At 55.4% G+C, this 12,503-nt stretch overlaps 1 protein-coding gene across 1 annotated transcript; it reads left to right on the top strand.

The window, feature by feature from the left end:
• Nucleotides 1-7,285: 7,285 nt before the first annotated feature.
• PABPN1L (poly(A) binding protein nuclear 1 like, cytoplasmic) lies at nucleotides 7,286-10,118 on the top strand. The gene is made up of 7 exons (XM_006926762.1): nucleotides 7,286-7,543; nucleotides 7,979-8,117; nucleotides 8,410-8,477; nucleotides 8,985-9,091; nucleotides 9,190-9,277; nucleotides 9,871-10,013; nucleotides 10,079-10,118. Exons 1-7 carry the CDS (start codon nucleotides 7,286-7,288, stop codon nucleotides 10,116-10,118), a joined length of 843 nt encoding a protein of 280 aa, XP_006926824.1.
• Nucleotides 10,119-12,503: the final 2,385 nt, after the last annotated feature.

The following is a 12,503-nucleotide window of genomic DNA, read 5'->3' as shown; positions in this document are numbered from 1 at the left end:
CTCTTCACACTTTTGCAGAAAAAGAAAAAAAACGACAAACAAGAACAGTCCGCCCTCTCCGCACCTTCTGGAGACTTGGTCAGCTGTGTATAACCTCGCGTTTCTGTCCAGCTGATCCTCAGGGGGGATGTACCCCCACTCTAGCCCTGTCCACCCCACCCCACTCAACTCCCCCAACGATCTCAAGGAGGAAATAAAGGAGTAAGGAAATTCTCACCTGTACTCAATGGGAGAACAAACGGCAGACATGGTCCATGATCTGGCATTTTCTTGCATCGCTGTAAGAAGTTCCCAGGACTGGAGTGCAATACGGGGAGTGACCAGCTACTGAAACCGGGGTTCCCGAGGGGCCCCGCCGAGAGGCAAGAAGTCAATAGTGTACGTTAATGTGAATGTATATAGTCCTTGCAGAGGTCCAAATAATGATATTCATGATGATAATGAAGAGATGTTTGCCAAATAAAAAAAAAAAATTAAGAGAAACTGCAGAAGTATGTAAAGTTTAGGAAATCGATATTCAAAGAAATCTGAACTGTGGTCCTATGGGGAGCAATGGGTTTGTTTGATTGCTGTTATTTTTTCAGAGCTGTAAGAATTCATTCTTTGAGTATTGAAAGAAAGGGTTCCATCTGGTTGCCAGGACTAGATGCCACGCCGAACCACGCCTGACATTGGAAACCTAATTCTGAAAGTCGAGATAGATCTATTTCATCCACCAGAAAATTCCTCGTTCCAGCCACCATCTTCGATGCCCAGTGCTGTGGGTCCATCAGCCTCTTAGAGGTTTGCTTTTGTGGGTTTCAGAAAAGCAAAGACCAGTTTGGGATCTGGGCTCTCAAGACAGCGGACGCCCACCTGTCATGTTTCCAGCCTGCTTTCTTTCTCTCTTGCAAGCGTTGAACCTATTAAAACTGGTTTCAGATGTGCAGTGGAACGGGCCTCTGCCTCCCCTCGGAGGTGGGTGCTTTGGACTCTATTCCCACGAGGTTGTGCTGAAAAGTGGTGTCAGGAGAGTGCCTGCCCTGGGTATGCTGGGGTCTGGGGGAGGAGGGCTAAGGCTCCTGTTTACCCACATTCCTACCATCAGGACTTGGGGGTGACACCGAGGTCTGAAGTGAGTTGTGGAATAGCCCCTCACCTGAAGACCTGCTGGTTTGCCTTGCTGGCCTCTGTTTCCCTTCCCCTCACGTGGTCCCCCTTTGGGGACAAGCAGGTATGCCAGGAACACTAGCATGTTGGTCAGCTGGCAGCGTCCAGGCCAGACCAATCTCCAGGGCTGAATCACAGGCTGAGGGTCCGAGGTGGGGTGGTCCCTCCCACCCCAGCTGTCGAGAAGAGGGAACACTCAAGTCAGCTATAAAAGGCTTCCTGGCATGATTCCCACATCTAGATCCCATTCACCAAGGAGCCATCACTGGCATAGGCTGCAGAAACCTGGCACGAGGGGCTGCCACAGACCCACAGTGGAGCCTCTGCTGTGCCGAGAGCATCTTCAGGATTAGGGGATGGCAGCAAGGTAGGGTGGGGGCCTGAAGTGAGGAGGTCAGGCCCAGAATGGGTGGGAGGGGGATGTCCTGGTAAGGGCAGCCTCAGCCAAAGCAGGCAGCTCCTCCCGCCCAGGGAGGCCTGAGGAAGGTGCTAGAGCTCCTTTCTATGCTTTGGGAGCTGGCATTTCTATCGGTCACTGTGCTTAGGCCCCATTTGGCCAAAGAGCTCATGGTGGAACCAAACACAGAATGAATAGCTTCAGGGTGGGGGGTGGAGCTTTTGCATTAGGAGTTGGACTAAATATGAGTATCTGTGCGGTAACCGTATCCACACCTGGAGCACCTACCTTTCTTATACAAAGAGAAGATCTAGCCTCCCACTCTCTGCTCAGAGGCCATCCTGCCCTGGTACCTGCTGAGCTTACATACCACTGACCAGTGATGCATGTGCAGGAGTCTCCTCCACAAGTCACAGCCAAGATCAGACAGGTGACCCAAAAGCTCTGTGAGATGCAGCTACTCAGAGACTTCCTTCCCACAAATCAAGCCAAAACAGCAGTTTACCTCTCCTGTTTTGAGGCCAAAACTCCAGTAGGAAAGCAGCGGCCAGAGCCCGAAGCCCACAGGTGGAGACAGAAGGATGAATGCTGGCACCCGGACCCCTCTCTTTCACTCCCATGTAGAAAGCCCCCTAGTGTATGATTCTCGACCTTCCCCACCCCTTCCTCTCATCTCCTTGTTTCTCATCCTGCTCTGGACCCCGGCTGGCCTTTCTCTTAGGATGTGTCACCATCCCCAGGTGGTGTCTGGGGGGTACTCTGTTGGCAAAGACCAGTGCCTCCCATTCAATGTGTGGACTCTCATCTCCTTGTTTCTCATCCTGCTCTGGACCCAGGCTGGGCTTTCTCTTAGGATGTGTCACCATCCCCAGATGGTGTCTGGGGGGGTACTCTGTTGGCAAAGACCGATGCCTTCCATTCAATGTGTGGTCAGGCTGGCACAACTCAGACTCCATCTGAAGAGAGAAAGTCCCCCTTCTCATGCCTCACCAAGACACAGAAAAGCCTTGGGTGTTACCAGGGGCAAAGAGGAGAGCTAGAGAAAGTCTCGGGGATCCAGGAGGGTAAGGACTATAGAATAAGAGGAGCCGAACTCCCAGGAAGGGGCCGCCCTGTGGGTTTGGCAGGTGGGGTCACTCCAGGGCCCCAAGAGGTTCAGTGGCGGAGGAAGATGGATGGGAGAGGGGCAGGGGGGTGTTGGTTTTGGTTTCATCCCGATGACATGGTGGAGAGGGATCGGTCAGGCCCTAACTTTCTCCTATTTGCCAATTTTTCCAAATATGTCCTCAAAATGACACCAAAGCCTTTTCTCTGTTATCCACCCATCTTGCCCGTCCCAGCCCACTCTCGCTAGCATGTTTAACCATCATTTTCCCCATCCTCTCAGCCCACAATTATTTATTGATTCTTTTCTTTCATCGGTTCATCCTTCTGACCAATCTAGTCATCTGTCTGGCCTTCTATTCACCCACCTATCTATCTACTCACTGACCCACCCACCCATCCATCTATCCATCCATCCCCCCACCCACCCATCCCTCTGTCTATCCGTTCTTCTATCCCAACTATCACTTGATCCCATCCTCCTCCATTCATCCCTTTACCCACCCACCTGTCTCTCCGCCGTCCACCCCTAAACACATCATGCATGTATCTATCCATTCATCCTTCAGTCTAACCCACACAACCATGCTGCAATCCATCCGCCCATCCACATCTCCATCCACTGAACCCAGAATAGCACAACCGACCCCCTTGGTATTCCAAAGCTGCGAGGGTGCTTTGTATTCTCCCGTGACCTTGGCTGCCCTAAAGAAATCCGCCTGTGGGCTCGGCTGCCCCCTGCTAGTGCTCCAGCCATGAGTCCAGGCCTGTTCCAAGGACAGATAAGGTTCTGCTGCAGGCATAATGGGCAGATTGGATTGATGTCCTAGCTAGTCTGGGACCACCTGCAGTGTGGTGGCCATGGGCCGAGAATGCCAGTTGAGAGGTGGCCCGCACACCTACTAAGGGGCCCTGTGACCAGAACCGCCAGTCAGGGTAAGTATATTCCCTGACAAAACCCCAACATTGCAGGGCGGGGCTGCCCTGTTCTCTCCTCATCTCCAGGGTCACTGCCCAGAGGAAGTATCCCCAGGAAAGGAGGGAGAGGGGAAGAAAGAACCCACTGCTGGCTTCCCCCCAGACCCCGGCATCTGGAGCCCCTCTTCTCCCGGGGTTTTCTGGTCATGCTGCCTCACTCCCATTCCCATCTTCATCCTGGGGTCCCCGACAGCTGGAAATTCGTCCTTTGGAGTTCTGAGTAAGGCAGGAATAGGCCCTGCCAAGGCTGAATTGGGCTGATGGTTGTGGGTGTTCCTGGGACTCTAGTGGCCCAGTGCAAGCCCCCAGCCTAGCTCTCCCCAGCCCCAGTGGCCTGTTTCCTTGGGCCTCCAGGGCTCTCATGCCACACAGGGCATTTTCCAAAAATGCAACCGGCAACAGGCTCCGGGTCACAGTCCTGCTGGCAAAAGAGGAGGAAGAGAATGAGAACAGGGGGCGTGCAGGAGCTGGACCCTGGGGTCCCGTCTGCTCCTTGGATATGTCACAGATAAGGCTGGGGGAGCTGGGTGTCTGTGACAGCAACCTGTACTGGTCCTCAGCGTTTCAGGAAACTCCCCCTTGCATGCTTTCGTTCCTTGCGTTTCCATTCGGCTGGCCGCTGGAGTGCCACCCAAAGACCCCTCGTAACAGTAATGATGTCGGGACTCAAACCGGAGCCTGTTTTTTGAATGTTAGAATAAAAGCATTGGATGCCCTTGCTCCCACATGGACAAGGGGCCCAGTCAGGCCAGCCATGGGCTCGCCCATTGCGTCCTCCTCAGGCCGAGGGGGTCTGGCCGTGGGAACGGGGCCAGGACACAGCCTCGCACAACCTCATGGGGAATGCATTGATTTTCCACTTTCTCTTTCTTCCTTTTTTAAAAATAATTCTCCTAAAGGAGTTGGACCTCAAGTGTTGGGTCGTTTTCCTGTAACGGGTTTTCCTCAAGCTGTGTAGGATCCGTGGCATGCCGTCCCCGTCGCGTGTCCTCTGATGTACCCTGTTTGACCTGGATGCTGTAAGATGTTACGATTCAGGTCACGTCAGTTACCTCTGTGTCGTGTAATAAAACCAACATTTGCCATCATGGCTCTGCCTCTCCTTGGGTTCCAGGCAATTCCGGCTAAGCCCCTTTTCATACATTTACTCACCAAATATATGTTGGGGGCTTTCTCAGTGCCAGGCAAGCGAGACAAGGCCCTGCCCCAAAGGAGTGAACACCCGCGTGACGTAGGTTGGAATGTGAATGGGGTTCGGGTGGAAAACCCTCTGCTCAGTCCACCCACAGCCTCTTATGTTCTTGCCAAGAGGGGTGAACTTTCAAAGGTTGTGTCCTCGAGGTGATCTGGACAACCTTGGACCCTAGACGACACCCATGGCTTCATGGACCCTGACCCCTACTGTTTGTGGCAGTGCTGGGCATCTCCCACAAGACCCTGAGGGTAGACACAGGACCCGAAGATGGACACCAAGGAAAGGGACACCTTGACCCACAAGGAGCCAGAGTATCAGCCATGGCATCCTAGCTCCCAGGGCGGGTCCCTTCCAGAGTCGGGCGCCCAGGACTTGGAACTCCCAGTTCGCTGGCAGCCCCTGGGGGAGGGGTGTTATTAATACTCGGGCCCAGGCTTGGAACATGGTGTATTTTAAAAGGCGTCATTGGAAAGGCCAGTGTGGGGGCGAGGCTGTCCCCACGCCAGGCGGCTGGCGGGAGCCCCAGCTGGGCCTGGTGTGTCAGCAGTCTCGGCATAGAGTGGAATGACAATGTTTTTCCATTGCAGAGGTCTGAGCTCAGAGGGAGGCTGCTGGAGGCCGGGCCTGAGTCCAGCGGCTCTCTACTTGGTGCCCTGCCTCCCATGTGGAAACAGAGGGAAGGGCCCAGGCCAGAGGCCCTCCATGGGGCCTCGGACCCACAGGAGGGAGGGGACCAACTATCTCATGTTAGGGGAGAAAGACAGGCAGTGGCTACACCACCATCCTTGTCCAGCCAATCTTAGACTGAAGCCCTGTCCTCGGTGCGGACATGGATGCTGCCCTTGAGGCACTCTGGACTGCCAGGGGAGACTTGGGGATATATAATTTGCATGGGACAGACAGAGGGAAAGGCCCAGGCATAGTGGTCACAAGAAAGAGGAGCAATCAGGGAGGCTCCCTGGAAGCAGTGGCCCCTTGGAGTCGTGCGCATGTAAGTGTGGGCAGCTGTGTGGAGACAAGGAAAGAGGGAAGAGACAAGGACGACCTGCATTTGAGCTGGGAGTCCTGCACATACAGGAGCACAGCTGACTGGAGGCCGTGAGACTCTGCCTGGAGACCACCTTACCTCAGGGGCCGAGAGGATGCCATGCAGTCTTCAGCTCAGCCTCCTGGAGGTGAGAACAAAACTGGGTGGGGTAAGGGAAGGGGAAGTCGGGTGAGGAGCCAGGGGACCTCAGCTTCCCAGGGCTGGCGCGGCAGCCACGAGTCTCCCCCTGACTCGTCCCCCCTGTACCCATAGCCCAGAGGAGGATGCTGCCCCAGCTCTGGGCTTCCAGTCCAACTCCACTGGGCCCTGCAACTCTCCCTTTCAATTCCAAGTCCCCGAGGAAGAGACCCAGCTGGCCCAACTTTGACCCACTAGCTGTGGCCCGGGGCTGGTCTCTGGGCTGGAGGGGGCAAATGCACTAGAGGGGTCCCCTGTAAACATGTCAGGAGGATAGAAAAGGCACAACAGGCACTCCACCAAGACTGAGCCAGGAAAGGACAGATGGAAGAGACCAGGGCACACAGGGACACAGGCCTGCAGTTGTCCTCCATGGGCAGCAAGTGAGGAACCGTGGAGGCGGCAGAAGCAGGCTTAACAAACTGTCTTCAGGGCCCCGGTATCCACTGTCTGAGCTCTGTGTAATTCAACCGTTTTGCCCTGTGGCCAGGGCAGGATTCTGGCTTCATTTAAGTGTCTCCCACCTAAAAGCTGGTCCAGAATGGGGAGTGGGAGAGGGGTGGGTCCATGGGGAATTGATAGGGGTTCAGGAGGAGGGACAGAGGTAGACCTCTGACCCCTGTGGCACCCACCCTATCTTCACTCCTCCAGACCTTTGCTCAATCTGTTCCCTCTGCCCAGACCATCCTTGGCCCTGTCTCTGCCTGACACCATTCATCAAGGGCGGCTCAAATGCCACCTCCTCCAGGAAGCTTGCTCTGAACCCACTGGCCATCTTTCCTGCTTCTGCGTGCTCAGATAATTTGCTCATGCCTGTGTCATCCTAACAATGGCCTACTGCTAAGTGAGGTGTAACACCGAGCGAGGAGTGTGGACTGGCTACGCCAGTGAGCTTCCTCATTGTCACCGCCCCTAGCTGACGCCTGGAAGCAAGCCTGGCTGAGCTGACGTGGGGGAGGCCATCCCTGGCTCCACCTCAGCTGTGCTTTTCTCTCCACCTTGAGTGTTCTGGAAGTGATAGAACTGTGAGGAACAAAGGGACAGGTCAGGAGTAAAGGCGTCTAACCCCTCAGGGCCCAAAAGCCAGGGCTGGGAGTTTGACTGCAGCTGGAAGCCATTTAAGTGCTTAGTGGGCGCAGCTGGCCTGGGGGAGGGCTTAAAACCCAGGGAAGGCACCAGTATGTGCTGGTGTGGAAATGAGCGCTGGAGGCCCGGTCGGCTCACCCCGTCATCTACCATGTGGCCTTTCCTCAGCCGTGCTCTCTTCCCACCTCCAACCGAGGCCTGGCTCCAAAGGGCTTCCTCAGACTCCGAGGCCCAGGGCTGGGGGGCCTGGAGCGGGACTGAGAGGACCTCTCTGGCGCCAGGGTGTGGGGACAGGAAGGAGGAGGAGGCCAGGGAAGCGGAAGACAATGAGGAAGACGAGGAAGATGCAAGCTTCCCTCTGTCTCTACTAGAGAGCGAGGACCTGGCTGAGCACCCAGTAGCTGACCAGGTAACAGCCTCGTGGAGCATAGCTGCTTGGAGCATGCAGTGGAGGCTGGCCAGGAACCTCAGGGACCCTGTGCATGGTGGTGGGGGGTGGGAAGACGGGAAGAAATACTGAGTTCTGACCTGAGAGGTGAAAGGGCTACTGACCCCTGCCTGGAAGAGGGTAGTGGAGATGTCCACCCCTGCATAGGCTGGAGCGGGCAGGATGGCCTCTCTGGCCTCGATGAGCTTTTGTGTGTTGGTGAAGGATTATAGGGGTTTCTCTGTAGCCCAAGTCCATGGCCTTCCTATTCCCCTTGGAGAAGCCCCCAGCATGTCCCTCTGAGAGGCCACTAAACCTGAAGACTAGTGGGGTCAGGCCTGCCCTGCTCTGTCCTCCCTTCAGAGGAGCCTGGGGGCATTTTGGCTTGTGGCTCAGCCTGGGGCTGTGTGCTGGCAGGAGCTGGAGTCCATCAAACTGAAGCTGTGGGCCATGGAGCAGGCCCAGGGACCAGAGCCACCCAGGGCTCAGGCCCTGGCGGAAAAAGAGGAGAGCTCGGGGGCCATGCTGGCCCAGCAGCTGCTGAGTCCAGAGACAGGTAGGAGCCAGCAAGACTCTTTCCTTGGACGGTGGGTGGGTCCCCCAAGTCCTCAAACATGCAGCCCTGAGCCTGCTTCCTCCTCTGTAAATCCAGATGGGCTGCAAGCTGCTGCTGGGAAAGGGCCGCTCACAGGGAGTGTTGGCCTGGCAGGCAGCAGTAAGTCCTTCTAGAACGGACCCAAGAGGTGACCTCTACCCCCAGGAGTGCAACAAGCCACAAATGTGAAGTGCCGGACTTTAACAGCTGCCGAGGGGCCTCCAACCCCATCCTGAGGCTGTTCTCTCCCCAGGCCGCCCCTACCCTGGGACCCCCGTGGAGAAGATGGAAGTGGACCACAGATCCATCTATGTGGGCAATGTGAGCACAGGAGGGGAACAAGATGGGATCCCTTCACGGGGCACCCTGAGTCTGCTGCCTCCTTCTGGCTGTGAGGATCAAGGGAAGGGAAATGTGTAGGGGTCAAACTCAGAGCCACGCAGGCCCAGGGGAGACGCAGGAGGGCAGGGTCTGAAGAAGCAGGGGAAGGACCCGGGCCTGTGTCATCAAGAGCTCTAATTTCCCAGCGTGAGCTAGGAGTTGGGATTTCCACATGAAATCTGTCAACTGGTCAATCACTGGCAACGAATTCCACTTTAAAAAGTCACACATTCTTTGTACATGCCAAATAAATATGGTGGCGGGGGCGGGCACCTACCATGTATGGGGTGTTTGTCTCAGTCTCCAGTCTATCCTCAGCCTGGGTGCTACCACCCACACGCTGGGGGCCAGTCAACCCCTCTCTACCAAGAACATATGCTGCAGGAGGCTCTGGGAGGGTGAGGACCCTGCAGGGGCCCCCACACACCAGGGCAGTGCCTGTGACAGGTGGACTACGGGGGAACCGCCAAAGAGCTGGAGGCCTACTTCAACCACTGCGGGGAGGTCCAGCGGGTCACCATCCTATGTGACAAGTTCTCTGGACACCCCAAAGGGTCAGTGCAGGGCCAGGGGGAGGGGTCCTGGCAACCCAGGGTGGTGCCCAGCATGGGCCACTTGGGGTGGGCCCTCACCAGTCCCTGTCCCACCCCAGCTATGCCTACGTAGAGTTTGCCAGTGAGAGTTCAGTTCAAGCTGCTGTGGAGCTGGATGAGAGCATCTTCCGAGGCCGGGTCATCAAGGTGCATGTCCCACATGAGTCACCAGGGCACCTCGAGGTGGGGGCACTAGGGTGTACGGGCTCTGCTCTGAGCATCCCTACATTAACCCATTGATCCCTGAGGTGCCAGGAAATGCAGGCATAGGGAGGCTGACACACAGCTCACCAGCCTGACCCTTCTCCAATCTCCCAGCATCTCTGGGCACACCTGCTGGGCAGCAGGGGTGGGGTGGAGGCACCTCAGACCCCAGAGAGTTTGGCCTGGGTGTGGCACTGGGGAAGCTCCCCTCCCAAGCCAGACTCCGCCTCCTACAGGAGGAGATGTTGGCTCATCAGGGGCACATCATGTGACCAGAGCTACGGCTGGACAATTTAGGCCTAAGTGGGGATCTTGGGAAGGTCCAGAACAAGTTTAGGGTCTGATGCCTTCAGTGGCCCCGTGCCCTGGGGGTTCTGATGGGCTCTGGTGCCTGTGCATACCTACCTGTGAGCCTATAGCAAAGAAGTCCAGGAAGACTTCCTGGAGGCAGCTCTGCTCTGGGGAGGAGATTTAGGCTGCACCAGGGAGGAGGATGGGAGAACAGGGGTCTTGGGCCACTTGGCCTTTGGTTTCAGGTGCTGCCCAAGAGGACCAACTTACCAGGGATCAGCTCCACAGACCGAGGGGGCCTGCGGAAACACCCAGGCACAAGGGGGGCACCCTTCCCCCGCAGCAGCCTCCAGGGTGGTGCTCACTTCAGACCACAAGGGCGGAACAGGTGAGTGCTGGTGGGAAGGGCACAGCCCTGGGTGGGCACTCACCTCCCATTCTCTCTCTGCACAGGGAGCGTGGAAGAGTCTCACTGTGGTATTCACCGTACTGAATGAAGGACAGCTGCGAAGGACAGCCGCGATTTTGAGAGTGGCCTGGGTCAGGAGTATACAGCTGTGCTCCCTGGGGGACCACTTACTTCACGGGGCTGGGGCCAGAGGGCTGTGGGCTCAAACATCAGGGAGGGGAGAAAAGCAAGAGGCCAGAAGAGAAATTCAGGGTTCACAGAGAGCTGCCTCTATGTCCAGAAGAACTGTTTCCTTTGCTCTGAAGGACGGCCCACTAGGGCTTCACACAGTGGCTCGGACCCCACTGCTGAAGCCGCAAGTCATGAAGCAGGGTACGAGGTGGGCCTGGCAGGAGAATGTTACTTGGGGCTTTGGAGGACTCTGGGCGAATCCTCGGGCTGGTGAGGCCCAGGCAGTGCTGAGTCAGCTTGGGGTTGGCATACTCAGGGCTCATCAACTAACTACTTTTAAAGAAAAATAGAAATGTGTGTCTTAATAGTAAAGCATAAATTATTAAATTTGAATATTTTTTAAAGCACATGATAATAGACCTCCCTTTATTTGTCTCTCTTGGACACGTGTCCACTCTCATTCTCAGGTCCAGACTCTAAAGAGAAAGGCGGGAGGTGGGATGCAGCTGTGGAGCCAAGACCCATCTCTACCCTACTTCACTGCTAACAGTGACCTGGCAGTGTTGGGGCTTACAGTGTCGCCACGGGCCCTGTGCTACAGGGGAAGCTGTAGCAGACTGTGTCTCAACCTAGGTCTGGTGGCCTCCAGGGCACATGCTGTCCCCACAGTGGGTGACCCAGACACCTGCCTCTATGTGTCCTCACGTGTGAGGCACTCCTGGAGCAGGGCTGGCCCTCATCAGAAGTTCAGGAAGCAGAAGCAGACACACCTGGCTTTCTTCCTGAAGATGCACTATGTTCTCTATCCCTTGACTGCATTCAGAGCTGGGAAAGGAAGCCTAGGGCCAAGTACAAATACACTTGGTTCTGGTGTTAAATAACTACTCGTGAACCTTCTCTGTGCTTTTCCGAAGCAACTCTCTCTGCCTTGTTATGCTTATTGATTATGAATTCCTTAAGCTTCTAACAGAGCTGCTCTGTGCTTCAATCTGTAGGTGGGTTGGTGGCTACCCAGTGAGTCCACAGGTGGGTTGGTTCCCATCTCTGTCTCTGGTCCCCCTCTCCAGCACCTGTGGAGATAGCATTCTTTGGAGAGGATGGGCCACCTTTTTGCTCTCCATCCTCATGCCTCTGACTTCACCCACATTCCCCTTATGACCTGGAGTCAATGTGGGTCCTAGTAGTGGGGTGAATGATGGCCCTCCCAAAAAATATGTCCACATCCTAATCTCCAGAACCTGTGAATGTGACCTTATTTGGAAAAGGGATCTTTGCAGATGTGATTAAGTTAAAGGTCTTGAAATAAGATCATTCTGGATCATGTAGGTGAGCCCTAAATCCAGTGACACACATTGGATCTATGAGACACACAGACACACAGAGGAGAAGACGATATGAAGATGGAGGCAGAGGTTGGAGTGATGCATCTATAAGCCAAGGTGCTCGGAGGACCACTGGCAGCTGCCAGAAGCTGGAGAGAGGCCTGGAATGGATCCTCCCACAGAACCTCCAGAAGGAACCCGCTCTGCTGATACCCTGATTTCTGATTGGCCTCCAGAACTGTGAGAGTAAATTTCTGTTGTTTTAAGTCTCTTCCCTGTGAGTGAAAAGGTAGGTAGGAGGGCTGAGTGTCAGGGGACCTTGCCAAGGCCACCCAGCAGCTCATGGCAGAGCCAGGCTTAGCCCTGGAGTCTCTGTGCATGGTCTGCACCATGAGCAGTGGGGGCTGCAGGAAGGCCACCGGATGTAGCTTCCTAAGCTGTAGTTTATGTAGCATCGGGCAGATAACGCCGACTCCTCCCTGGCTAGCACCTTAGGCCAGAGGTCCTCAACCTTTTTGGCACCAGGGACCGGTGCTCCTATGAGAATCCAATGCCTGACAATCTGAGGTGGTGATGCTAGTGCTGGGGAGCAGCCGCAAATACAGATGAAGCTTCGCTCGCTAGCCCGCTTCCTGCTGTGCAGCTCGAATCCTAAGAGGCTACATACCAGTCAGTGGCTTAGGTGTTGAGGACCCCTAGCTTAGGTCATTCTGCTCAGCAGGGGCAATGTGCGTTGGCCTTGATGAACTCATCATGTATATTGGCTTTTCTGTAAAGCCCCACTGGCAGTCTTCTAGCTCAAGTTCCTTTTTGGAAGCTTTTTCTTGATCCCTTCTGTGGCCACTTTGAGGGATCCTTCCTCTCCTGTGGATTTCAAACCTGAGCAGACCGAGGTGGAGGGATAATGGAAAGCACTCCTGGATGTGGCCACCATGTGGGCAGCAAGGGCTCAGAGCAGCAAGCCACTGAGCAGACC

Source organism: Pteropus alecto, unplaced genomic scaffold (genome assembly GCF_000325575.1).
Source record: "Pteropus alecto unplaced genomic scaffold, ASM32557v1 scaffold7, whole genome shotgun sequence".
NCBI lineage: Eukaryota > Metazoa > Chordata > Mammalia > Chiroptera > Pteropodidae > Pteropus > Pteropus alecto.
Note: the sequence above shows the minus strand (reverse complement) of the source record. Positions and strands in the feature narration are given on the sequence as shown.